At 52.2% G+C, this 27,241-nt stretch overlaps 1 protein-coding gene across 8 annotated transcripts in view; it reads right to left on the bottom strand.

Moving 5' to 3' along the window:
- Nucleotides 1-7,882: 7,882 nt before the first annotated feature.
- LOC122706728 overlaps nucleotides 7,883-27,241 on the bottom strand; it is a 35,030-nt gene continuing 15,671 nt past the window's right edge. For all 8 annotated transcript variants that reach the window (XM_043922141.1, XM_043922142.1, XM_043922143.1 and 5 more), the window contains 2 exons: nucleotides 22,930-23,005; nucleotides 7,883-22,608 (listed from right to left, as the gene is read on the bottom strand). In XM_043922141.1, coding sequence (XP_043778076.1) covers nucleotides 17,085-18,101 — 1,017 coding nt within the window. In that variant the 5' untranslated portion in view covers nucleotides 18,102-22,608; nucleotides 22,930-23,005 and the 3' untranslated portion in view covers nucleotides 7,883-17,084. The remainder of the gene's footprint in view (nucleotides 22,609-22,929; nucleotides 23,006-27,241) is intronic.

Below are 27,241 nucleotides of genomic sequence, written 5' to 3'. Positions count from 1 at the left end.
GCCCTGTGACTCTCCCTCCTCCAAGGTGGTCTGTCTGCCTTGAAACCACTCCAAGGCTGAGAAGTCCATGTACTCCTCCCCACCCACTTCTCTTCTCTCATGTCATTCGTTCATTCATTCCCTTCAACTTTGGTGGAAAGAGCACAAAATTCAGTCCTTAATCCTCCCTCTGAGTCCTTGATGACACTCAGGGAACCATTTGAGCATCAGTTTTATCATCTGAAAAGGGAAAAATGTGAACCAACGTCAAAGGATCTGGGCAGGAATGGGAGATCCCCAACAAAGTGGACAATGAAGAGGCTGACCCAGGGAATGGGGTGCACAGTACAAGGAGCTGAGGCTACCAGAGGGGCCAGACCTGTGCCAGGGCCCTGGGAGCAATGACCCCCACGAGCACGCTGGGAGGGTCTGGGGTCCTGATGCCATTTTGAGATGCCAGCCACCAGTGGGGAAGAAAGTGGGCACAGGTGGGCTCTCCTTGCAGAGCCCACTCAACAGGACTTGGGCTGAGCCTCCTCGTACCCACACAGTCAGACCCACACACCCAAGCCGCTTTGCACACCCAAGCCGCCCTGGCCCAGGCTCTCTGCCATCCACCGGCTCTCTTGCGTCTCCCCGAGGCGTGCACTCCCATGGTCCATGTCCATTTACTTGCTGCCTGGCACAGGGCCTGGCACACAGTAGACCTTCACCGAATGTGCAAACGAATGAATGAAAGCCTACCATGTACAAGGCCCTGGGGGCCAGAGGGAGCCCCGAAGCGAGGATGATGGAGTGAGGCAGATGATGGATGGGTGATGGCCAGGTCCAGTGAGATGAGATGCTGTGCTCAGGATGACAGAGGCCAGGTGGAGGTAATGAGAGCCCGACTCGACCGGCCCACGGGGAAGGATGGGCCGGGACCCAGGACTTGTGGCGTACAGTAAAGCAGTGCTGGGTGAGGGGAGCCAGGGTGAGGGAGCCCGTGGTGACAGACATGCATGAGATGGACCCCAAATACTAGAGGTGGCTGGAGGAGGAATCCAGGACCCACAAACTGGGCCTAGAAATCTCTGAGTCTCAAGATGGGACCTGGAGTGCCAGCTAACACCCCTGCCCACTTGGCATTAACAGAATACCCATCTTGTACAAAGCTCAGAGAATAACTACCAAGCTGAGAAACTTGCCAGTGAGGAACAGTAGATGCACTAGAGTGGGGGCATATTCCCCATGAAAGAATTTGGAAAAGCCACCTAATCCCACCCTCCCCCAGCCCACTTTTAAATTGGCAACAAAAAAAAAAAATAAATAAAAAAAAAAATAAATAAATAAATTGGCAACAAAGCTTTCATGTCAAGCTTATAGAATTGCAACGATGTAACTTCCTGGGTATCACATCATATTTACATGAGTGATATATATATATAATATGTAATATGTAGATATTTATCTGTCAAAAGCACAGAGCTCATTGGATTCATCCACTCTCAACCTCACTGGCAAATCAATCAGACAAAACAGACTTTCATCAGCAAAAGTCTGGCATTTTTAACACCTTCAATCCAGACCAATGCAACTCTAAGCATTGCAAAGACAAACATTGCCCTTCTGGATTCTGAATCTCAGGTAGACGCATCCCCCAGATGAGAAGGGGATGGGGCACCTGGGACAACCAGATGGGAACTGACCTGGATGGAGCAGCCTCTGGGCTGAGTGCCGCGGGGTTGCAGGCATCGTCCAGGTCCAAGGCTCTGTCGAGGCTGCAGTGCAGTGGCCAACATCTGGGTCCAGAGGTCCTGGCCAGCGCCCGTGGGTGGCAGACACCCCAGGCAGTGGCCAGGGAGGCTGTGCAGGCTGCAGAGACTGGGCGGGACCCAACATGTCCAGCTCAACACCCTATCCCTCCATCCAGGAGGTGGCTGGACAAATACTGTGAGCTGCTGGGGAAGCTGGGGTCTGGGGGGCTGGCCTGGGGGAGCTGGTCAGAGTCCCAGGTGGGGTGGGAGGAACTGGGGGGCTGCAGGCAGGGGAGGCCCCACTCAGGAGCACTGGGCACAGCTGGTGAGAGGGGGTGTCAACAGCTCTTGGGGGCAAGACTGCCAAGGAGAGGCATTGCAGTGGGTGGGGGAGTGGGGGGGACAGGGAAGGGGAAGGGGTGAGGACCGAGGATGCCACTCTCCTGTTCATGGTGGCAGAACTGGATGGGCTGCTGGGAAGCTACAGGGGGCTCGTGGCAGGGGGTACTGCAGAGAGTGGGTCTGTGGGGGAATGGATGCGGAGTTCAGATTCAGGGCATCTGAGGTTAGGGAGAGACCCACTGTCTCTCATTTCCAGTCACTCTCCACCGTCTCTCTCGCTCTCTCACACACACAGGCACACACACATCTGCACACGTGCACACGCCCATGCACACACAGGCAGGCTCAAACACATCCATCCCCCAACCGAGGCTAGGGCCCCCCTGCACCTTGAGCACCATCCCCCAGGGTCGGGACAGCACTTGAGCCTAACCTGGGGCAGCCACCCAAGCACCTATCTGGTGCTGGGGACAGTGCAGGAGCTGGGGTGAAGGGGTGCAGACTGATCCCTGAGTCAGGGGTCCCAGTTGGCAGAAATCTCCAGAAACAGCTCCCTTGCAGGGGCATGAGTCCAGGCTGCATGGGGAGTGTTGGCTAAGACCCTTCGAGGTCACATGCAAGTTCCAGCTTGGGTCATTAACCCCAAATGACCGGGCAGGGGTGCCCTGGGGGCTTTCTCCTAGCAGCGTGGCCTGATTCCTGGGCACCGAGGCCCTGGCCAGAGTATCTCAGAAAAGACCACTCCTGGGCCCAGCGCCTTATGGACATATGAGTATCCCGTCTCTGAGTCCTAAGGTCTCCCTGGTGATGGGGGGGGCCCAAGGGGTACCCAGCCTCCCACAGGCACACATCCATCCACTCCTGCCACCATCAACCAACACCAAGCAAACAGATAAAGTGCTTTGTGAAGTGCAGGTATATAGGTAACGTTCCACAACACCCTGCCAGCCCCCTCCCGGCCCCCACCCACCCCCACTCCCAGGGCCACCTGGAGCCTAGAGAAGCTCCGGCCTTGGAGGCCCCAGAGCCATGGGGAGGCAGTGGACTAAGGGCTTCTGGGAAGCCTGATATATGTCTCCCTGGGGTGGGGCTCCCCCTCCTCTGCCGATCACTTGAGTAACACTTGGCTGGAATTTGGTCTGACTCTGGACCAGTTGGCTGCCGTCTTGCCCCTCACTGCCCTGCCCATCTGTCCTCCCAACCCGCCTCCGCCCACCCACAAGTGGGCCCGGCCTCTGCAGAGTCTTTGCCGCTTCTGGGACTGACTTCCCTGAAGGCTCAACTTGAGTGCAGGGTGCAGGGCTGAGGGTAATAGGCCAAACTTTCTCCTAAGAAGTGCTGGGGAGTCGAGGGTGTCCTGCCTCCCACCAGCCTGTGTGGGGGACACCCCTCCACATGAAGGGGGCTTGAAAGAAAGCTTTCCACAGGCTGCCAGCCCCTGTCTCACTCCAGCCCCCCAACTCCTTGGCTTCCCAGGCTGCCGGGGCTTCCCAGGTGGCACTAGTGGTAAAGAACCGCCCCCCCACCAATGCAGGAGACTTAAGAGATGCGAGTTCAGTCCCTGGGTCAGAAAGATCCCCCGGTGGAGTCCATGGCAGCCCTCTTCAGTATTCTTGCCTGGAGAATCCCATGGACAGTGGAGCCTGGTGGGCTAGGGTCCACAGGGTCACAGAGAGTTGGACATGACTAAAGTGACTTAGCACACACACATACGGTTGCCACATAACATAGAGGGTGCCTAGGTCAACTTGAATTTAGGTAACAAGATGGTGGCCACCAGTGTGGATAAGAAGGGAAGATTACAGTCATCTGGGGGAAAATGGCAGCCCAGGGCATCTTCTGGATTACTGCTTCCTCTAAGAGTGGAGCTGGCAGTAGCCAAGAAATCTGGGGCATGAGTCGACCCCTCCTGGGAAGGAAGAAGGCCGTGATTTTCATCTCCCTCAGGGATTGCCTGCCTCCTCGCTATGAATCCATTTCACCAAGTGGTCACCACTCACTAAGCAGAAGTGGGGGCCCCCATCAGAGAACATTGCTCCAAGAAGGAGGAGGGAGGAGACTGACTGACGGGGGAAACTAAAGCCCCACGGGACAGGTGGAGGCAAACTAATTGAGCCTGGCTCCCTAGACCCCCAGGAGGGGCTCTTCCTGTCCCGTCACTCCATCCCGCCGAGCAGCCTCACTCCCTCTGGCCTGGTCTTCCAGCGTGGCGTCGGGGCTGGGATCCTGGAGCACGGGTACCATCACAGTCAATCTGCCCGAGGAGACAGGAGTTCTGGCGCCAAGTCCTCCTACTTCTGCTCTCTTGATGGGCATCTGTGGGCAATCCATTCAGCCTTCTGGACTCTTCCTGAATCTCAGTACAGTCAGAGGCAGCCTGTTGTCTGGAACATTTGACCTCCAGAGAGAGACGTCTGGTCTAAATGGACATCAAGTAACCAATCTTTCTCTCAGCCCCAGTGTTTCCATCTGTAAAATGGGAGCTGACTGGGAGACCACCATGGACCATCCGGGCCTGACCAAAGGGGAGCCCTCTACACTGAGACCACGGCAGCAACAGCACCTGGAATTTAGTCTTTTGCACTTGGGCAGGTGGGGACTGAATCAAATCCATCTCTTCTCCCAGAGTCTCAGCACAACGCCTAGCATACTCCAGAAAATCTTGAACAACTCGACAGTCTTCCTGGGAGGGGCTATATCATCATCTCTGACCTGCATTAAGTCTGGAGGCTCTGCCCCATGATCCAGAAGCTCCTGCCGTTCGACTTTGAGCCTTGCTCCCTGCAGCTGATGATGTCACAGGGCAATTTCACATTTTTTTCACAAACATTATGAGCCCGCTGGCACACCCGTTTCACATTTGGCTTAAGAGATTGTTGTGGAAACTTCTAGGAAATCAGCAAGGAGTGATTCTAATAATTGCCTGTTCTTGGAAATCTCCTAAAATAACTTGGCCCAATGACAATGGGGGGTGGGGCAGTCCTCTAAGACAACATTTCTCCTCCATTCCAACCCAGGTCTCGAGTTCCAATTACTCATAAAAGAAGTTCTTGTGTGCACAGTTCCAGATTCGAATGAATTTCCAGGGAACATCACCAAAACGATGTTGGCATCATTAGGATGTGTTTTTCAAGAATGCTTGCTAGCTGCTCCCTTTTCCTGCAGACTCCAACTGCAGAAAATAAGTCAGTTTCTAGGATATATCATTGTAGCTATGTCTGAATGGCATAAATGATGATATCAGATTCTCAGAACCTCCCAGTCTACAGATTTCAAAGTCAGCACATGCAGAATAACACTCAGCATTCTCTCCCCGCAATGTTGACACTTTTCATCACTTCAACTGTGTCAACCCACGACGTTCTTAGGGTTTCTGAGCAAGGCAGTGTTTTTGGCCTAATTTCATTCATTGCCACCTCTCTCCACTTCAGTGGACAGACTTGGGTCAAGCCAGCGTCCTAGGGATCGCAGCAACCATCTGGGTGCCGGGGGCAGGGTCCCAGCTCAAAACATAGCGGCACATGCTGCCATCATCTCCCCGTGTTGTCTGGGGGCCTCCTCTGCTGTCCACGCCATCTTCACCACCCACGGCAATGGCCTGGTCCCCTCTCAGCCCCAACCTCAATAATAAGCTTCTGTTGCTGGAAATAGGCAATCAGATCTGACCAGCCCCAAGGTCCCGGCTTCACGCTGGACTGGCTAGGGGGCGTTTAGCAACTTCCCCCGGGAGAGGAGCTAAGTCAGGGAAACAAGCTTGGGTTACATTCCAGGGTCTGGCCAACTTGGCAGCCCCGTGGGTCAAGTCTGATGTGCAGCCAGCCGTGAGTCCAGCACGACTGAACAGCACTTTGCTGCACACTCAGGGGCGGGTTTCAGCAGCAGGGCCCACCCACGATCCATGACTTCTGCTGCCGGGCTCGTCCTCTCCTCCTCCTCCGGCCAGCAGGCCCTGCCGCACCTCTCTCCTTATGCATCTGGAACCCAGCTTCCTACGGGATGCAAAGGCTACCTCCGGCGCTGCGAGTGAGGAGTCTGCAGGCCACACACAGAAAGCAGAGTCCCTTCTGCCGCCTCCAGTCCAGTCAAACCTTGGCCACACCAAGTCCTGCCCAGGCAAGCCCACGGCCTCGAGATTTTCTCAGTTCCGCCCGTCTGAGCTTCATCAGAAGCTGGAGCTAGGGTCTCGATTCTGAAATATCAAGGTGGCCCCCATTCTGGATGCCCAAGGTTCACTGGAGGCCAGAGCTGGAGTCTCAGTGCTGGAACATAGAGGGGGGCCATTTGTCACGGACATCTGGAGTTCGTCAGAGGCTGGAGCTGGGGTCTCAGCTCTAGACATCACAGGGGCCCTCACTCTGGATGACCAAGGTTCATAGGAGGTCAGAGATGAGGTCTCAGCTCTGGAACATCAAAGAGGTCCCTCATCACGGACAGCTGAGCTTCATCGGAGGGTGGAGCTGGGAGTCTCAGCTCTGGAACATCAAGGGGACCTTTCCTTCTGGATGTGTGAGCTTCATCAGAGGGTGGAGCTGGGCTCTCAGCTCTGGAACATCAAGGGGACCTTTCCTTCTGGATGTGTGAGCTTCATCAGAGGGTGGAGCTGGGCTCTCAGCTCTGGAACATCAAGGGGACCTTCCTTCTGGATGTGTGAGCTTCATCAGGGGCTGGGACTCTGCCCACCGCAAGCAAGACTCTCCTGGACTCTCAGCTTTCCCTTGCCCGGGCATGGACTCATCTGGTGGGCACATTTAGAGGTGGTCTTCTACTCATCTCAGTGTTGCCTGGACTGTCCACATCCCCTTCAAGGACTGGGGTCAAGCCTTCTTGGCTGAGATACGGCCATGGTCCAGAGGTGGTCCTTTCTCTCTGCAAAGGGGCCACTCTCAGCCCCGTGCAATCATGGTTGGACTTGCCTGTAGGTCTCTTGAGGCACTTCCCTATGAGGAGGTGGTGGGGGAGGAGAAGAGGGAGAAACAGGGAAGGAGGAGGTGGCGGAGCTGGTGCTGACGGTGGCAGTGCTGGTGGTTTGGCGTTGACAGAGGCAGTGGCAGCGGTCAGCCGCTCTCTCCCACTGGGTGAGTATGCGGATCATCTGCTCCAGCGAAGCCAAGCGTGCTGCCCCCAGGATTCCTTGTGGACTCAGGTCCGAAGTTCCCTAGCACTTGTCCCCCTCTGTCCCCATTCGGCTCCAGCCATACACTGCTGGTCAACAGTCTGACCTTCCTGAGCTGAGCCACGGGGGTGCAGGGGGTGCTACCCTGCCAGAGGGCAGGGACTGCAACTCAGGAGCTACTTTTTCGGGCCCTTGAGACCTGCTCAGAAGCCAACTGGTGGGATGAATGTTGGCCCTGGGTCACAGCCCGGCTGGACCGCGTGGCAGTCCACTCACCACTGGTTTAAGCATGACGACCGTTCTAACCAGGTCCCCTGCCAGGGCCCTGGGGATGTGTGAGAAGTGGGAGGAAGACTCACAGCCCTGGAGCGGCACCTCGGGGGCTCCAGGGACCCGCACAGACTTCCTCCACCTCCTATCTGCATGCCTCTCTGGAAAGAAACCTAGCATCCTAAAACCATCAGAAGAAGGGGACCAGCCCAGGTTAGTTCATCCCAACATGCATCTGCCTCAGGAGCCCAGCAGGCCAGCTTTGTTTCCGGGCCTCTCATCGCCCCTGAGTGCCTGACGGGCAGGGGACAGGTGGCTTCCTGGGACCCGAGCTGGCTCCCCCACACCCCCCCATCACACGGCCCCAAGGTGACGGGAAGCCCCCAGCCAGACAGCATCCCAACATTCACCCCTCCTCAGATTAGTAGCACATCCATCGCTGTTTTTGTTAAGACAAGAAACACATTTATTGAGAGCACAATGGGCTGTGCCAAGCCCCGCCCCTGCCACCGGGGCAGGGTGCTTTCCGACCACGGCAGGAGCTCCTCACAACAGCCCTGTGAGGTAGGTGTCTGAGCCCATTTCTCAGATGTGCACCACGAGGCCCGGCGCTCCCCCAAGTCTCAGGGTTCGTGGGGGGCGGGGAGGGGGTCCGGCCCGCATGTCTGACACTCAGATCAGTGAAGTCCATCAGTCAGAGGGCGGGGAGGCAGGGAGGACACACCCCGCCGCGCAGGGTGGGGGGCAACCCAGGTCCAGAGTCTTTTGGTCCAGCCTGTCCCGTGGGACCATGTGCAGGTGTCCCCTGTGGCTGTGGAGGTTGGGAGAGACACAGGCGCAGATGAAGGCCATCCGCTCCCGGGCTCACAGGCTGACAAGAGTTCTTATGCACACAGGCAGGCGGGCGGCGAGGGGCAGACACAGTTAGGAGGAGGGATGCTCGGGGCCTGGACCACACAGGGAGGGGAGCACCCAGCCACCAGCTCCTGCCCTCTACCTGGCACCCTTCACATCACCCCCTCCCTGGTCTCCTCCTCTAATTTCCAGAAGCATCACATGCTCCTGCACCAGTAACCCGATGGTTGTCACCTAACCAACTGAAACCTAGAACTCCTGGCCTTGGGAGAAACCACCCCAGCTCTCCCGTCCAAGCCATTGCCAATTAGACCGGGGCATTTTCTAAACTACCGACTTCCTCCCCCTCTGAAAGAGAGAGTGTCAGTCACTCAGTCATGTCCGACTCTTTGCAAACTCATGGGCTGTAGCCTGCCAGCTTCCTCTGTCCATGGGATTCTCCAGGCAAGAATACTGGAGTGGGTTGCCATGCCCTTCTCCAGGGGATCTTCCTGACCCAAGGATCAAGCCCGGGTCTCCTGCATTGCAGGCAGATTCTTTACCATCTGATCTGAGCCCCCCTGGGAACCTACTCCTCCTCTGGGGGTTTCTGAAAATTCTCCCTGATTCTGCCCACCTGGACCTTAATCCCCTCCTCTCTGAACCTTACATCTCTGTACTGAAGAGCAAAGCTTCCCGTCCCTCACTGCCTCCCCTGGGCTGGCTGGGTGCTCCCGTGACACCCTACACTCCGCCCAGCAGTTTCTGGGGCCACCATCGTTCCAGAAAGCACAGGGCTTCCATGATCAGGACCCTCAGGCTGCAGGGCGCTGTGGTCTACCCCAAACAGGAGGCCAAGTAACAAAGCACTGATTTTCACATAAACAACCTCCTCGAACCCGACGATAACCACGCCACGCAGACGTGACTATTTTCGGATTACAGGTGAACCCTCCAGGCCACACACATGTAGGCGCTTAGATAGCTACACATGTAGATAAGCACACATGTGGGTGCTTAGATAGCTTTGAACGTCAGACCTTGATTCTCAGGACCAGTGTACGGGGGCCCATCGAGACAGGTTCACCAGCACCCCCTGCGCAGACACTGTCATTATGTACCCATTCTGCAGAGAGGGGAGCCAGGCTTGGGGTGGTTCAGGTACCCCTCAAGGCCACTGCACTGGCAAATGCTGTTGCCACAACCAGAGCTCCAGTGTGTAAGATCCCCACCCCACCCCCCAAGACCCAGCTTGGGGAGACGGGAGAGAGTGAAAGAAAGGAATCAAGGTCTGGGGTCCAATCCCCCCTCGTTTGCTGAGGACCAGGCAGCATCTCAGACCAGGCATGTACCTTACAGGCGAAGGCGGATGGTCACCAATGGCGAGGATAAAGACTTCTCAGGTCAAAGACCTCCCCTCCCCAAGAGCGAGGGCTCCTGAGACCCAGAGCGGGCAAGGGCGTGGCCAGAACACCTCTGCCACTGGGGAACTGCCAAACGCCACATTAGCAACATCGCCTGGACCACCTACTGCGAAACCCAAGGAACCAAATTCAATACCCGGTGATAAAATATAGTGGGAAAGAATATGAAAACAGAATATATATGTAACACCAAGTCACGTCGCTGTACAGAAGAAAATAACATAATATTGTGTGTCAACCACATGTCAACAGAACTTTTAAAAAGTCACTTGGACCACAACACAGAGGAGTACATTTTTTAGCCCGAATAAAGTTTTATTCTAGATATAAACATTTCCAGAAACAGTCAGAAGACAGCTATTTGCATCCAGAAGGTTCCCCAGGGCGAGCCCCCACTGCAGACAGAGACCTTCAGGGTCTGCCCTGAAGAGTCTTTGCCAAGAAAACACCCTCTTTCCTCTTACAGACATGCATGCAGAGTCAATGTGTCCATCAGCCAACAGTCAGTTCAGTTTTTCACATCCACTAAAACCCCGCTTGCCCATCAGTGAGCATCTATTAGGCGCCTACTACGCAGGCAGCAGGGCCATCAGGGTCAGAGAAGCCTAAGTCTCGGAGTCAGGGACGGGGTCTGAGAACTCTGACCCTAATTTGAAACCCTAATCCTCACTGAGAACCCTGACCCTGACCCGAAACCCTAACCCTCACTGAGCCTCAGCTTCCTCCCCACCCTCTGGAGATGGGGACCCAGGCCTGCCCTGCTCAGGAGGATGAGGCCCTGAAAACACTCCTCACCCCGGGCACACAGGCCCGAGGACCATCTTGGAGCAGACACCTACACACAGACTCACAGTCCCCTGGGAGGAGGGCCCTATCCACCTGTCTCTACCTGCAGATCCCCTTGGGAGCTTCAGAAAAGTTCTCAAGGACACAGGGTGGTGGCCACGTGTGGACACAGCCCACTGAGGCTCTGATAGCCAGAGGCCAAATGAGGGGGCCTGGGAGGCTTCTACAGTGGGGGGAGGGACCAGAGGAGACCCCCGACTCCAGCCCACCTGGAATGGAATCTGGGGGTGTTCAGCAGAATGCTGCTGTCCACACACGTAAGACAAGGCCCAGGAAAGGAATTCTGCACACTCGTGGAGACCCCTGGATCCACGATGACCCCAAGGGGATGTCTCCTGAGAAGGAAGTTTCCAGGTCCTGCTGAAGGTCCAGGGGGGCAGTGCTAGGCACGTGGTGGGGACAGGGACACACTGGGGTACATCTGGGCTGGCAGAGACCACCATGGAACCAGGAGGGTTTGCTTTGACTGAGTTGAGAGAGCACCCTCTGGCTTTCATGGAAGACTGTTCAATCCTGGGCTCGGACACAACTCGCTCATCTGTAAAATGGGCCCACATGCCAATCAAGCAGAAGCCTTTCCCCTAAAGGGCAGAAGAGGGCGTTTTAGTCCCTAAGATGTTACCTAGAAACCCCTCCTTGGGCTCTCTCTAAACTCTCCTTGCTCCTCCCCACTAACAAATACCCTCGGGGGACTCACAGAAGTCCCTCCACAGACCTGGCAGGAACAGTCACCTGTGACAAACAGCCCCCCAGGGTGGGGTGGAGGGGGGAGAGGGAAGGAGCCTCCAAGGAAGGAGAGAAGCCATCACTCATTAACTGAACCAATATTTACTCTGAACCTGCATCACTAAACACTCTCAGGCCACTTGACCTCTGTCTCACACGTCCCAGTGACTGTCGGAAATAAAATCTTATTATAAGGTCAAGGCCAACTTTTTATTCATTTAGAACCAGCAAAAGCTTCCCTGTTCCCTTCCAGATATCCCCCAACACATGATCACTTTCAGTGACGGCCAGCATTTAATGAATTTAAATTTAAAGTTCACCCAACCCTGAGCTCTCACAACAACCCAGGAGGTAAGCTTTCTGGTGACCCACGGCTTAGAAAAAAGGAGACCGACGGTCAGAGAGGAGAAGTGCCTTGACCGACACCGCACAGTTAAAGTTACACGTTAGCCAGATTCTCATTTCTAACACAAACATCAACTCATTCATCGGACAGCGAAAGTTCCACCAAGTGACATCTGAAACCAGAGTCTGGTTTTCGAACAACAAATATCATACAGAGGTCCGTAAGATACAGTAACCGGTAAAAGGTTCATCAGGGGCGGAGGACAATCTCTGAGTCAAGGCTATAAACAATCGCTGCTTACACTGGGTTACAGTTGTGTTATTTGACCATCTACTCATCCATCCTTCCGACAGAACTGGAAGGCGACCCCTACCACTGGCCTGGTACTGTGTTAGGCACCCAGGCTGCTGACATTTGAGCCCAAATGTTGAGAACGGGCAGAGGGGACATTGGGCGCTGGGGGATGGGGGGGGTGGGGGTAGTGTCTTTGACAATGGTGCCTAATATTTTTGGGGGGAGGATACGTCTGGGAGGGGTCTCTTGTGGAAGGTAAGTGCCGCCCACAGGCCAGACACAGTGGTAGGCAAGACACAACCTATTCCAGAGGTGGGTGTGAACGCGTACCCCAGGGGTCCAGGGCATTGCCCAGAGTGATCCCCATTCCCCAGCCTAACCCTAACCCCAAAATTACTCCTACCTACCTTTCAAATGCCATACAAATGCAGCATTCGATCTCATGATACCCACTGTGAGCTTGCTAGAAAGATTCCCCACGGAGCTGCCCGAATCAGGCTGTGCCTCCTGGCCTGTCACCCCCCCACCCGCCACCTACTCCCGGGGGCACGCGCACCACCCTACAGGATCACAGTTCAAAACCCTGGTTACAGCAGATCCTCACAACAGCCCTGCGAGGTGGGTGCCACGCTCTGCCCAGAGGACAGACTCGGCCGTGCCCGTGAGTTTAAACCACACGCTTGTCCAGCTCCAGGGTCCTGGCTTTGTCCACTATACCCGCTGTCCAAGGCAGTAAGTCAAATGCAGAATCCCCAGGAGAGCCCCAAGATCTAAGGTAGGAAGCCCCGCCTGGCTGGGAACCTGGATGGATGCTCACGGATGCATCCCGGGTTTGCCAAGCGCCGGGCGGCCCGGATGCCCTGTTGTGCCAATAGATTGTTCTGTGCGGGCCTCACGGGGGGGCATGACCCTCACCATCCAAACCAGCAACCGTCTCCCCCAATTTTCTCTAAATAGAGCCCAGAATGAACCAATCTCCAAGGGACAGGAAGGACTCTGAAACTCGCCCTTTGTGCAAGATGAGGGTGTCCTAATGACTCGAAATCCCGCTCACGGCCAGAATCAGCTGTTTGTTTCAGACACCCCCCCCCCGGCCCCGCACCCACTCCAGCTATCATTCTGGCCTCTTGAGACTCTGGGCTATGATTTCTGAGCACCCAGGGAACACAGCTTGCTGATTACTAATCAACCCAGTTTGCGGAGGAACGAACTTGGAGAGGGCAATCAAAATTTCGACAGAACTCTGGCCGAGGGGTGGGCATGCCGAATCAAGGATCCCGCCTTGTGACTGGCCCCCAGCAAACACGCTCATCTTCTCTTTCAAGAGGGGGTGTTGGAATGCAACCTTGTGACCCAGCTCTAGTATAGCACCAGCTGACCTTTTCGACTGTTTGCGGGCTGGGAGTGGAGTGAATGAAGGGATGAAAGTATGAGTTATAACCGCTGTCATCTGGTAGAGGAAGGGGAGAGGCTGAGGGGAAAGCTCACGGCAGGGTCCATGCACCAGGCAAGGTGGCCTGGGGGGGGACATCTCCACTCACGGGTGGGGAGCGGGGGCCACCCTGGGCCCCCGGGCCCTGGATCCCTCACAGGGTGTGATGCATGGGAACGCGCCATGGAGAAGGAAGCCGTGTGGGTGACGGTGGCGGATGACATCCAGCTGGGACATGCTCACAGCAGTGACCCCGGAGGAAGAAGCCACAAGTAAGGGCGTTCACTTCATAACCACAGCCCATGGCGCTACACAGCCTGCCCACAAGGAAAAGGTTTGCTTTCAGGAAAGGGAAAGGCCAAAGCACCAGGTCAAGAGGCCAAATGCAATGGATGGACAGATGGGTGGATGGATGGATGGATGGATGGATGGATGGATGGATCCAAGTAATGTTGGGAATCGTCACTGGCCTCCCAAACATGTGGGTGAGAAATTCTGACACAGGCAAACAGTGCTCAGTGCTATAGTAGATGGTCTGTGGGAAGACACGGCCCTTGGCTGCAAGCCAAGGGTGTTCTGTAAGCAGGGGCGAGGACTTCTTGGGTTATGTGCCCTTCCCGAATGGCCGTGACGACCTCTGAGACCTGGCTACCCCTGGGGTGGACCATGAGGGAAGCCCAAGGAGACATTGGGGGCCATTCTACTCCTTGGCTCGTGGAATTGAGTTGCCCCATTTCTGAAGGCAGATTCACTATCTGACCTGATCTGACGATACTTAATTAAATCCCAAAGACCACCATGGAGGCCAATGGGACATTGGCTCACACATCAGGGGGCACTAGGAACATGAAGGGCAGCAGATTGCCTCAGCTGATTGCCCTGAGAGGTGGCAAGTAGTGATCCAAGGGACTGTCTTCCTCAAAGTGAAATGGGGGCGGAGGCGGGGGGCAGGAAGGCCACCACTTAACTATTCAAGATGGCGGCACAGTTGTCTAGACCTTGGAGGGTCAAAAAGATTCCTGCATCACAAGAGTTACAGAGGGTGAGTTGAGAGTTTATAAATCATAAATGCACAAACCCACCCAGGAGAAGCAGCCTTAAACGTCACTGGCCTGCCAAAGGGAGGATATCATCCCAATGCCCATCTCCCAGGAAGAGTCAAAGAGACCTGAAGGGTCATCTAGGCCAACCCCACTCCTACTGATTGAATCTCCTTAAAGCTACCCTCATCAAATATCTGCCTGTCCTGTCCCTTGAATGACTCCAGTGATGAAGGGCTCACTACACCCCAAGGACCCTCATTCCATCCTTGGCCAGTCTCATCACAAAGCCATGACCCAACGGACTTGGACAAACAGTTCACAGAAGATGCAATTTTTTTTAACAAACACATTAAAATGTTCAACCATCATTAGTCATCAAAGCAGTGCAAGTTAAAATGACAGAAAAAACACTTTTTAACAGAGATAAATTAGCAACATCTTAACAAAATGCTAATACATCGCTGGACATCATAAAATGCTACAAGCCTTCTGAAATTAGTAGTCATACAAAAACTCCTGGCCTTTCCTCAAGAAACTCAACACCAGAAAATTCATCTGTTCATTCACCACTCCATTTATTCATCCAGTCTCCCATCCTCTCCTCCAACAGCCAACCAGGCACTCACTCACATCTTCATCCACCCTTCTATCCACTCATCTAACATTTAGTATCTACAACATTTCAGGCATTAGAGATACAAAGATCAATGCAACAAGCTCCTTGCCCTCAAGGGTTCACAGCCTAGCAGGAGAAATTGACATACCACAAAGCAAAGATCATTTCTCGGTGTGGGAAAATAATTCATAAGAATGAAAAAAAAGTGGGTGTGCTAAGTTATTAGCTGTGGCATAATTTGTAACATTAAAAAAGATGAATTATGCATAGCAAGAGTAATAATAGCAGGTTGATGTGGTGAATGACTGACATAGCCGCTCAATGAGACACAAGGCAGCCAGTGAGGTGATGAAGTATATGGAAGAAAGAAAAATGTTGACAGCAGAATATTAAATGGAAAAGGTGGGATGCAAAAAAAAAAAAAAATGTGTACGTGGTGAAGAATAGCAATTGGGTTTAAAAAATGGATGCTCATTTTACAAAATTAGATGTCCATTAAAAAAATAGTGTGCTTATAAACAGAATCTGAAGGAGAGAAATAAAGATGAGTGATATGTCAAGTGATGGGTGATCTGTTCCACGTCATGTGCTATCCACACCATTTACAGTAAGATCACAACAGGGCCTTTGGCCCATCAACCCCAGAGACCCAGCCTCCGCCCTCCACCCTCTGGCAGGCCAGCCCCAAGGCCAACCTCCCTGAGTTGGGAGTCATACAGAAATCCTAGGAGACTTGTAGCTCCTGGTGCCATCAAGGGAAGGATTTGTGCAAGGGGTGCATGCAAAGGTCAAAGTCAACAGACAAAACTTGTCTTTCTTTGAAAAAGAAGAAGGAAAGAGAAGAAGCACGCACTTGAGCCAGGCCATGATCAGAGAGGAGCGCTGAGACCCAACCTTGGACCTCGTGGGTCGGGCACGGACAGAACCAGACGGGGGCCCAAGTGGAACTTCCACCCCCGGCTTCTGCAGCCCTCGGAGCCCTGAGCTGAAACCCAGCGTCCCAGAACTGGAGACCTTCAGAAAGCCTGACCCAGTGACCCTCAGACCCCCAGCATTCCTAAAAGGACAGAACTCATCCAATCCCAACGCACCCTCCCCCTGGGACATTCCCCCACCTGCCTATTTCCACCCACGTGACCTCTGAACAGCCCCTTGGTCCTGGGAGAAGGCCCCCCTCCCTAGGGGTCTGCTTCTGTCCCTCCCCATCTCCTCTGTGAACTGGGCTGTGACCCCCTCCCATTCTACACCTAACACCTTCTCCATCTTCTCGACCCTCAGCTGCCTTTTAAAACCACCACACAGGGGTTCTTCAAAAAGACCCTCCCAGGCTCTTCCTGCCCCAAGCCCCTCCGACCCCCACTCCGGCCACACAATGACACCTGGGCTGGTTGGGGGGCTCTTCGGGGACCCTTCTCTGAGTAGCTGTCTTTGGGGTTAATAAGTATGCCCCCCCACCCCAGGCTTCAGGCAGAACCCAGGGCCCCCTAGATTCCAAAAGAGAAGAGAGCACGGTCCTGAAGCCCCAGTGCCATCTCAGGCCCAGGAAGCCCTGCTCACGTGGCCCGGACACGTGGCACTGGAGGCAGGGAAGGGTAGCTCCTGACACGTGAGTCCGCGTCCACTCAGGGCCCATGCTAAGAGTGCAGAGGTTGGTCCTGGGCCCCTGGCTCCCTCCCTGGACCCTGTCTGTAGCTGTGACTCCTGCTTCTCTGCCTCCCTGCCACCCGACATCCGAGCACGCCTGGGGCATTGCTGGCCTGGACCAGCGACCACCCCCTGTCCCCACCCAGGACCCAAAGTCACTCCTAGGTGGGTAACCTGCCCCTCAGCCCCGCCTCCACCAGACTCCTCCCCGCCCCCCGCCCGGAGGCTCCTCTGTGCTCCCAGCCACGAATCCTGGGTCCAGCCAAGTGGGCTCCTCACGGTCAGGGCACTGGTTAGGAATCCAATTTTATTTTATTTTTTTGTAATGTCCCAGACTGGAATCGATCAGTCAAGAGGGACTTTGATCCTTGGATTGATAGACAGACACGGGCACACCACACACAGGTGCACAAATCCTACCAATACAGAGAAAAAGAGACTATACAGAACCAGGGAGTCCCTGGGGATAGAAATTATCAGTACAAACAGCCCCAACGAGGGTCAGGGTGGGGGCGGGAGGAGAGAAGACACGTTCAACAACACACCATGCAAAGGCCATTTTTTTTTTTTTTTGCCGAAATACAGAGAGTACATCGCAAAACAATTGAGAAGGTAGCAAGGCCTTGAAACGGGCTCCAGGGATGCCAAGGGGAAGGGGGCAGGGTCCTGGGACCACTTCTGCCAACCCCGGGCTGAGATGCACCTGCCCCAGGACACCCCGAGTTGGGAAGGGACAGCAGCCCACCCACGGAAGACCCAGCTGGAGGGCTCCCGGACATGTTTCAGAAAGCTGCGGGAACAAGGTTTCTGTGATGAGGCCCTGCCGGCCCCCTTCCCGCCCGCCTCTCCACTGCACAGGTCCTGGAGGTGAGGGGGCCCCCACACCCCGTCCCAGGACAGCGCAGCGGGCCCTGGAGGCTAGGGGCACCCCTCCCAGGACAAGGCACCACCCAGGGCCCCTTGCTCCCCGACCCTCTGCTGCCCCCTGGCGGGAAAAGCCTCCCTCGCAGGTGACCCTCGCCCAGGGAGGGGCCAGGACACCCACCTGGCCCAACACCCCTTGTTCCCGCAAGCTTCTGCAGGCTCCCGGGCCCGAGCCCTTCTGCCTCTCCCGGGCTCTAGATGGGGCACTGCCAACAGGCAGGGCAGCATTTGCCCCCACGATCCACCCAAGCGGGGAGCCGGTGCCATTCCACGTCACACATGGGGAAAACGGAATGAGAGCGATGAGGTGAGATGGCCCCCACAGCCAGGATGTGACGGTGGTGCTCCAGGCAAGGGTCCCCCTGAGCCAGCCCCTCCCGCCAGGGAAGTGCACGTCACAAGCACACCGCATGCCAAGGGCCACCCACTCCACCCAGCTGGCGGGACCCGGGGCCCCAGTCAGGAAGCCCTCCCTCCCTCGCTTCCATCTCCCATCTTCCTTTGCCTTCTCTCCTCTCTTCCTTCCATGCATCCATTTCTTCCATTCATTCACTCATCCACTTAGATTTGATGCCTTTACCTACTGACTTCAACAGCATGACTTTAATCACAGCCCTTGGTTCATGAAGGTCTCCCTTCTCCTATTTATTTGTTTATACATTATTTCCATTCCTGCTTTCTTACTTCTCTCACGCTTCCTTTCATTCCTTCATTCTTACAAACTCAGGTGAAGAAGGATGAGTCAGGATCCCACATGCAACACCCCTGGTCCAAGCAACACCATCTCATTCATTCATTCATGCAGTCTCACATTTGCCCTTCCTTTCATTCTTATCCTGGCTTATCCCGGGAAATCATTATAGCGGTCAAAACTCCACGTGCAAAATAACCATCATCGGCCTATGTGCTTACTTGCCTTTGCAATCTTTCTTCCTCGCCATTAGTCACCTTTTACATTTTGCTATTTATTCTTTTATTTATGGACCTCCATTGCCTATATTTTATGATATAAAGATAATAAAAGGCTGGAGGTGCAGCCTTGTCTTGGGGCTGGGTATTTGCTCTATTTTTCATTTATTCTCGGAAAGGTGTAATGCGTTTACCTATTGAAGGAGTAGTATGTAAACTAATTATCATTCCTGTTCAGACAACCTCTCTTAACGAACCATGTATCACTTTGGTGGTTGGTTTACCATCTTTCCTTTCTCCTTTTTTCTTTTTTTTTTGCTTCTTTTTAAATCTCTCCATCCTCCTTTGCCCCAGAAAAGGGGACTGGATGACCTTATCCATCATTAGGATTGATGACCACCTACCCCTAATTCTAACAGACCCTTCTCTCGGACACACCCACATCTTCACTAACTTTCTATTGGGTCCCCCACCTTTCTCTTTCACTTAAGTTTCATTTCTCCTCGTTTCTTTCTCTGCTTCTCTTTTACTCTTAGGAACCTCAGGTGTCCGGAATGAGATGAGTGACAATCCCATGGGCCGCCTCAGGCATCTCCATTACTAATTCAGTCATTCATGGGTCCATTCATTCTTTCTGTCACTCTTCTATTTCAATATTTATTCTTTTATTTATGGACCTCAGGTGCACAGAATTGGATTAACCATCATCTGTAGTTCCTGGTGCCTTCTCGGCATCAGTCCATGTAGGGCCCCTTTGGTTCATTAATTCCTTGTACTGGTGATTTGCGGGAGGACTTATTTAACTCTCTCAGGAGCCCAGTTTTGAATCACTCATAATTCCTGCTGCATGGCGCCTTCTCTTTTTTTTTTTGTTCTAGCATGGCCCTCTCTCTTGTAATTTATGTACATATTTATTTATTCATTCAATATGTTTTTATTGCTAATATCCATCTTGTCATAATTGTCTATTCCTCTCCTCCTTCCTCACTGGCTCTTTGGGCATTCTTTTATTCTCAAGAGCCTCAAGTGCAGAGGCAAATTCATCAAAGTCCCCTTCCTCATTCATTCATTCACACAGCCATCCCCTTATTTATTCTTTCTTTCTGATGAACTTCAGCTTTTACTAGTTTTTTTATTTAATGAATAATATGTTTATTAAGTACTTATCCAGGATGTGCCTTTTTTCCTCCATCCATCTATTTTCATTTCTTCTCCCATCTTTCTTTCTCCCAGTCTCTCCTTCAATTTTTCAAACTCCTTTCCTTGCCTTCTCATGGAATGCGTGCATTTATTCCTTCAGGCTTTTATTTATGCTATTGTTCTTTTTACTATTTATCAACTTTGGGGCCAGAGATATGAATGAATGTGGATGATCTGTGCTAAACCAGTCCCCTCTCACAGACTTCACTGACATACTTATTATCTTTTTTTACCTCTTTATAAAAACTTTTTATTTTTTTTTCTCCCATCTTAATTGTTCTCTTCTACCAGTCTTTCAGGCTTTTTTCTTACTGCCTTTCTTTCTTTTGGAGATTGGGCACCAGGAAGTGGATGAATCCTAACACCCCTCGCAACATCAGCCTCACTGGTCACTGCAAATTTTTGTTCTCATTCATTCATGCCTTCATGCACCCATTCAGGCTTCCTTTCTCTTTGGTAATTGTTTTTACACTTCTAGATGGCAGGGTACCTAATTGGATACATGATAATCTACAAGCAATGGGTCCTCCCCTCCCTGGCCTCTCGGAGGTCCTCCCTTAGGTATTTCAGCTTTGACCTGCCTGCCGGTTGGGTGGGTGGTGGCCCATCTCAGAAGCCCAGATGTGAATTCATCCATGTGCATGGTTCACACCCCCTCCCATTCTTATTCCTAGAGCAACTTTCTCTTATATAAGCATTTATCTACCTATTAATATATTCCTTTTTCTTTTTGCATTTCTAATCGGACTTCTGACTTATCATTTCTTTCCCATTTTCAGTTTCACTGTTTCTCTCTTTAACTCTCTCTTTCTTGCATTCTCTGGAGCTCAGGTGCCACGACCTGATGGAGCCTAGTGTCACCTGCAAACAGCATGCCCAGGCCCTTCAGCTCTGCCTCTCTGTCATTCATTCCTTCTTGCTTTCCTTCCTTCACTCATTCACACCATTCTTCCTGTTTTTTTTTTTTTTTATTAGGTATTTACTCCTCTATTAACGGAGTGCGTGTTCAGCTTTTGACCCATTTTGATCCACAGTTTGGATTCCTAGCCTCACCTTCTTCCAAGGATCTACCCATTTATCACCTTTTTTATTCTTTCTTTCATTGTGACTTTCTACATCTCCTCCTTTCTCACTTTTTCTCACTTGCCTTCTTTAATTTTCCTGGAGCTTTGGTGTGACCACAGCCTCTCCCCCACCTCACTCCATGCCATCTTTGTCTCTTTAGATGCTCGCTCACTTGTTTATTGAGATACTTATTATTTTTTGATAGTCCTGTGGCTTTCAGGGTCAGACTAACCACAACCCTCGATTCGTGACCGTCTATTACTCAACTCCTACACTAGCCTTCTTTCCTATGTTTATCTATTCACCCACTGATGTCTTTCTGGACTTCACACCCGTTACTTTTTCTTCCACATTACTAGATTTTTATTTAGATATTTCATTCTCTTTTTTAACCCTTTCATGGAACAGACCTCAGTTTGCAGGACTGGATGACCCAAAACCCTTTCTGCCCTGCTCCCTTCTGGATCCAGGTATGTCCACTACTCATCCTTCCCTTCATTTTTTTTCTTTTTTTTTTTTTACTTTCTTTCACTTCAGTATTTACTTATGTGTGCCCAGAATTAGAAAACTTTGAGTTAAAGTTAAATCTCATCTCTGGTCCCCTGGGTCATTTTTCATTTTTAACTATCCTTTGAGCTCTTCCTCTTGTGTTTTCTCTTTTTTTCCTACTGCCAAGAGCATGTATTTGGATTAATCCTAATGCTTGGCTTATAATAACCTGACAGAGCCCTCCTTATGGTGAGTATTTTAAAAGTTACCTTCCCTATTTTTTAGGTATTAATTTGCGTCTTTCCATTGTCCTTGCCGCTGTCGATCCCTGGTGCTCTGTCTCATCTTTTCCCTTTGATGGGCCTCACCATCCCAGCCTCACCCCTGGTTTACATATCCAGACTCCTTATTCTTTCTTTCTGTCATGTCGGTTTTTCTTCCTTTATGGACAAACTATAGGTGCTATGTATTTGAATTGTTCGTGTGCCTTAGTCCAGGGTAACCTGATACTGGTTTCTTCATGGCCCTATTTACGTACTTTACATGGCCCTATTTACATACTAAGAAGACTCCATGCTTCATCGACTTATTTATTGATCTCCTATGTATCCAATTGGATCTCATTCAGGGTACACTTCTTTACACTATTTATTTGTTTATTCATTCTTTCATGCCTGCATTCATTTTTTCATCCACTCGCTTCTTTGGATCAGGTAACAGAGCCCAGCAAAATGATTTCCCAACCAGAACAATGGGACATTCACAGTATCTCTGACCTCCCACCCCCCTCTCACCCAACTGACCACCAAAGTGCACACAACCCACAGTCCTTGACACATAAGCATGGCAGATGCAGGCACAGGCAGAATACGTTAGTGCAGCCAGACCCCCACCCCGGGGCTCACACCCTGCACGGACAGGGGTCAGACTCCCCAGGCCCGTAGGTGGAGCAGGCGCTTCCCTTGGAATGGTCATCCCTATGAGAAACCTGTTTCAAGACCCAAGAATACACAGAGACATACATGGTATATACAATCTCCCTGGTGGGAGCCGACGGACACAGAGTTCATCTGAAAGCAGACGGCTTAGTCTATGTTCACACACACAAAAATGTATTTTGGCCTTTCAAGGCAAATAAAAAAGGAACTACCCATCACTATTGCTAAGCGTCCCAGTCCCAAACAATAAAAAGCTTGAAGAGGTTTGGCCGGAAGCTTTGAAGACAGAAAATCTGTCCATTCGAACATTTCAAGGTGGGAGGCGAGCGAAGATTATTGGAGCTCGGAGACGGTTTCAGAGGCTGGTGCCACTGCCCGCGTTTTCTCCTTGGCCCGTTGAAGGGCCCCCCAGCTAGGCCACTTCCATCCTAGTTTGCCCTGCCACACAAGAGCCAGAGTGAGGCTCGGTCGTGAAAGGGCCACCCACTTCCTTTGTGAAAGAGGAGGAATTCGGTGGGGGTCCGGCACTTGAGGCCGCCTGTAGAACCCCTTTGCCACAGAGATGCCGTGAGGGTGGGGGTGCGCCTCTGAACGCGAGCCCCCGAAGTCCACACTCAGCTTGGCTCCCTGGGCACCCCTTCCCTGGGTGGGGACCCCTGACCAGTGCTCACCCATCCCTCCCCATGAGGCTGTCGGGGCAGCAGCCTGCCTCCCTTGGTGACCAGCCTCAGATGTGGCCCCCACACCCCAGCAACTTACGATTATGGAGCTAGAGGGTGCTGGGGTGGTGGGTTCGAGGTCCTGGACCGCGGAGGATTCCAGATGATGGCTTCGGCTGGAACGAGAAAGCACTGGGTCACTCAAAGAGAATCTCACCCAACAGAAGCAGAGATGCCCCAACTTCAAGGGTGGACCTGATGAAAGCAAGCCTTTCTCTTTTCTTTACACTCACTCACGAGCGCGCTCAGCTGCCAAGCTCCCCCTTTCCCAGCCCCAGGTGTCTTTGGAGCTGACGGGGGTTGGTGTGGCCACATGGACACACTCAAGGGCTGCATAGAAGCCTTTCTGGAAGTGCATTCCACCAGGAAGAAGGGCGCTGCGGGGCACAGCCGAGCCAGGGTTAGCGTGTGCGTGGTAGCGTGTGCGTGATGGGGGGCGAGGTCAGTGGGCCCTGGCTGAGACTAGGGAAGTGTGCTGTGGACCACGCCAGGGTTGTGGGGTCCTGAATGAGCAGCATGTCCTAAAACCTTGAGATCGAAGATGAAGGACAGGGCTGCCTGGACAGACGGCTTCACCTGAACAATTCCCTACAAGTTTTCACCAGTCCCATATAAAAAGCCCTGACCAGGCATGTCAAATCTTTGACATCAAGTATTTGCCTTCAAGTTTAAAAAGAATGAGCTGAACAGTGATAGACACATGTCATTATACATCTGTCAAAACCCACAGACTATAGGATACAAAGAACAATGGAAACCATGAATTTCACTTAACAGCTACATCATCAAGGTCAGCTCATCAATGGCAACTAGTGCTCCACGCTGGTGCCAGATGTTAACCTCGGGGGAAATGGGGTGGGGGGGGGCAGGTGACACGTATGCACTCTATTTGCCACTTACTTTTTCCATAAATCTAAAACTGCTCAGAAAAAAAAGAAAAGGTTAGTCATTTAAAAAAAATATTTTAAGGGAGTTGATGCTGAACATACACCCAGGGGGCTCTGGTAGGTAAGTGTGGCCAACAGGCGGTCTGTGATGAGTGAGGGAGGTGTGGTGTGTTTCTTTTAATTTTTTATTTTATACTGAAGCATAGTTGATGTTTACCATGTTGTGTTACTTTCAAGTGTACACCAAAGTGACTCAGTGATGCAAATACATGTATCTATTCTTTTCCAGATTCTTTTCCATGATAGGTTATCACAGGGTATTGAATAGAGTTCTCTCGTGCTATATAGGAGGTCCCTGTTAATTCTTTGATCTGATGACTGAGGTTTGATTGGCACTGTAAGGGGAGGGGGGAGCCAAGCTGAGGCAAGAATGAGAAATAAAAACTTGAGAAAAGGAAGAAAGAACAAGGAGAGTCCAGTAGCCCTCCAAGGAAGCCTGAGGAAGGAAGAGGTCCTCTCCAAGCCCCCTGCCCTGACTTAAGCCATTTGGGTACTTCAACCCCCATGCCCATGCTTCACCCACTGGGGTGCCCAAGACTTGGCCAGGGCCCCAGGGGGCTCACCTCTTGCTTCCAAGCCTCCTAAGAATTCCTGCCCTGACCCTGAGCTTCCCAAACACTCTATTCCCCTAACTGGTTGATTTTATAAGCAAGAAACAGGAAGTCTTTTTTAAAAACCAGAGTTAATCAAGCAGTCATCAGCCCATGGGTGACCAGGGTAGACTGGTAACCTAAGGGCACTCTGGGTGCCATACTGTGGCTCCCCCAACGCCGGAAGAGTTTCCAGCCCTTCCTCAGAGACCCATGAGAACCCAGCGGTGACCCTGTCATCATCACCACAGTCCTAAGGGCACGACTGGGCTCCAGACCCAGAACACATGGCAAGACCACAGCCAGCGCCCCTTCCCACAGGACAAAGAGGCAGGAAAGGGCTTTGCTATGTCTTTCCAGCATGGTTCTCTTTGGTGTCTTTTAACAGGACCAGGGAAATCAGAAGCAGCTCAGGGCATCTGGGTTTTTTTCCTGCTTCTGTCCCCAGGGACCCCGGGAGCCCTCAGAGTTTCCTGGTTGTTCATAATTAACTTTCGAGCAGACCCCCAGGCTGCAACTGAAGACACTGCCCCAGCAAAGTCATGCCTTGGATTCTGAGCTCCGCGTGTCTCAGCCCTGCGACCGCGGTGATGGATTAGCACTGTGGTGCTGGGTTGCAGTCGTAACAGACGAAGACACTGCAGAGATGAGTCAGCGTCTGGAACCAAAGGAAAACACAAGCCTCCTTCTAGGGTCCAGAGGAACAACTGTCGCAAGCAAATGATTGGAGACCTCATAAACGCATGCGCTGCGCTCACGATCCACGCAGGAAGGAAGCCCTGCTGACTACACCAAAATCATCCTCCGGGACTTAGGAGAGTTAGAAAACCCTAGCTCTGTTTCTCAGGAAATGTCTTCTTTCTTTTTCTTTTTACTGAAGTATGGTTGATTTGCAACATTGCTACTTCCTGTGGTACAGCAAAGTGATACATAGATTTACGTTCTTTTCTTAATATTCTTTTCCACTATGGTTTATCATAGGATATATATTTTTTAATCAGAGGATACATGCTTTACAATGTTGTGATAGCTTCTGCTGTTCATCATCATGAATCACCTACACATATACTGCCTCTCAAGATTTTTAAAGTTCCTCTATTCTAGGGGCAAATGAGACCTCTTTTATCTGGCATGTCTGGTACAAATCATTTGTGGATCAGTCATAATTATATATCTATGTGTATGTGTGTATATATATGACTATGACTGACTTGTGTTGTAAGGTAGAAACCAACATAACACTGTAAAGCAGTTTTCCTCCGATTAAAAAATAAATTTAAAGAAATAAAATTTTTAAAGAATTTTTCCTACTGTAATATATTTTTCCCCCAAAATCTTTTATATTATACTAATTAGTCTACTTTTCTTCTATACAATAAATACTGTATTGAAATTGAAAAATATATATATATCGTTTGTGGGTGTTGAGTGCAGGGGAAAGACGGAAAAGGACGATTTTTCATAAAATGGTGATTCTCGGAAATAAAAGCTCGCAGTCTATCCAAACAGTCATCAGCCTCGCCCTCCTACCTGTTGAGGAGAGACCACCCCCTCACAACTTTCCCCAACAGATGCAAGCTCTTGGCGGACCTCATTTCCTGTACCTTTGTGAAGGCCAGGGCGCGGAACATTACGGGCTCATTTATGAAAACAGGAGAGGTAATTGGGACAGCTTTTGAAATCACGTCCCCCCCACCACCACCAACCTCTTGCCGGCCCTCATCAGTCCTCTGATTCCGGTTGGCCGGGGGCTGGGGATGTTTACATACGCCTCTTCCTGGAATTTCACTCTTTGCTTCAGGAGTGGGCAATTAGAGAGAATTAAGGCCTATTTGGCGTATGTTTACCGTTAATGGATAGAGTGGCAGAGGCACTTGGGAAGGCAGGCTGCCGGTCTAATTGAAGCTGGCAATTTCTCGATCCCTCATTTCAGCTCGCAGGTATTGTAGCAACCAAGGTCAGCAAACAAAGGCTGCGGCTCACCGTGGTAATCACTGGGTGCAGACCTGACCGTGGGTTTTGTGCGCTCTTTATTACCACGCACCGAAGCACAAAGAGACAGCGAGGGATGTTTGCAAAACTGAGTCTGGGATGGGCAGCCAGGGCAGGTCCGGCGGCTGATCACTTTTCCAGAACTTTGCCTCTCTGCCTGATGGCTTTTTTCAGGAAGTTCTCCACGGAGCGGGCCAGGGTGCCCACGGAGGTGCCGTGGAGGGTCTCGTGACTAAAAGGCCCCGGGGTGAGCCGCAGGGGAGGGTGCAGCCTGGCACACCCTCCTGGGATGGCAGCCACGGGCCAGGCTCATTACATGGCCCAGAAAGGTGTTCCAGGCCTGGCCGGCGGCCCACCTGCGTGGAAGAATAGGCCACCAAGCTGCTCTGGGCCACGAGCCTTATTAGAATCCGTGTTCACAAAGAGTTGATCGAGAGGACTGGCTGACGACTGCCAATCCTGCTGCCTGGCCACAGGCGGTGGGCCTCCCACCCGGGGCTCCCTCGGGTCTCTGCTTTCCTTGTCTTGGAAGTAAAAGAGGGTGGGGAGACAGAAGACCAGTGATCTCCAGCCCTCTGACTCTCAAGACTCAGCAAACCAACCCCTGAGCAGCTGGAAGGAACCCAGGGCCCCACGGACCCTGAGGTGACCATGATCCTGCACTGCCCCCATTTCACAGATGGGAAAACTGAGGCCCACCGGGGACCAAGGTCATAGTCACAGTGGGAGCTGAGCATAGGCTGGAACCAGGTCCCCAGAGGACCAACGCTGAGCTGCTGCCTGACCCTGGGGCACCCAAAGTGTCCTATCTGGACTCTCTCCT

The sequence above is a fragment of the Cervus elaphus genome, chromosome 13 (assembly GCF_910594005.1).
Source record: "Cervus elaphus chromosome 13, mCerEla1.1, whole genome shotgun sequence".
Classification (NCBI taxonomy): domain Eukaryota; kingdom Metazoa; phylum Chordata; class Mammalia; order Artiodactyla; family Cervidae; genus Cervus; species Cervus elaphus.
Note: the sequence above shows the minus strand (reverse complement) of the source record. Positions and strands in the feature narration are given on the sequence as shown.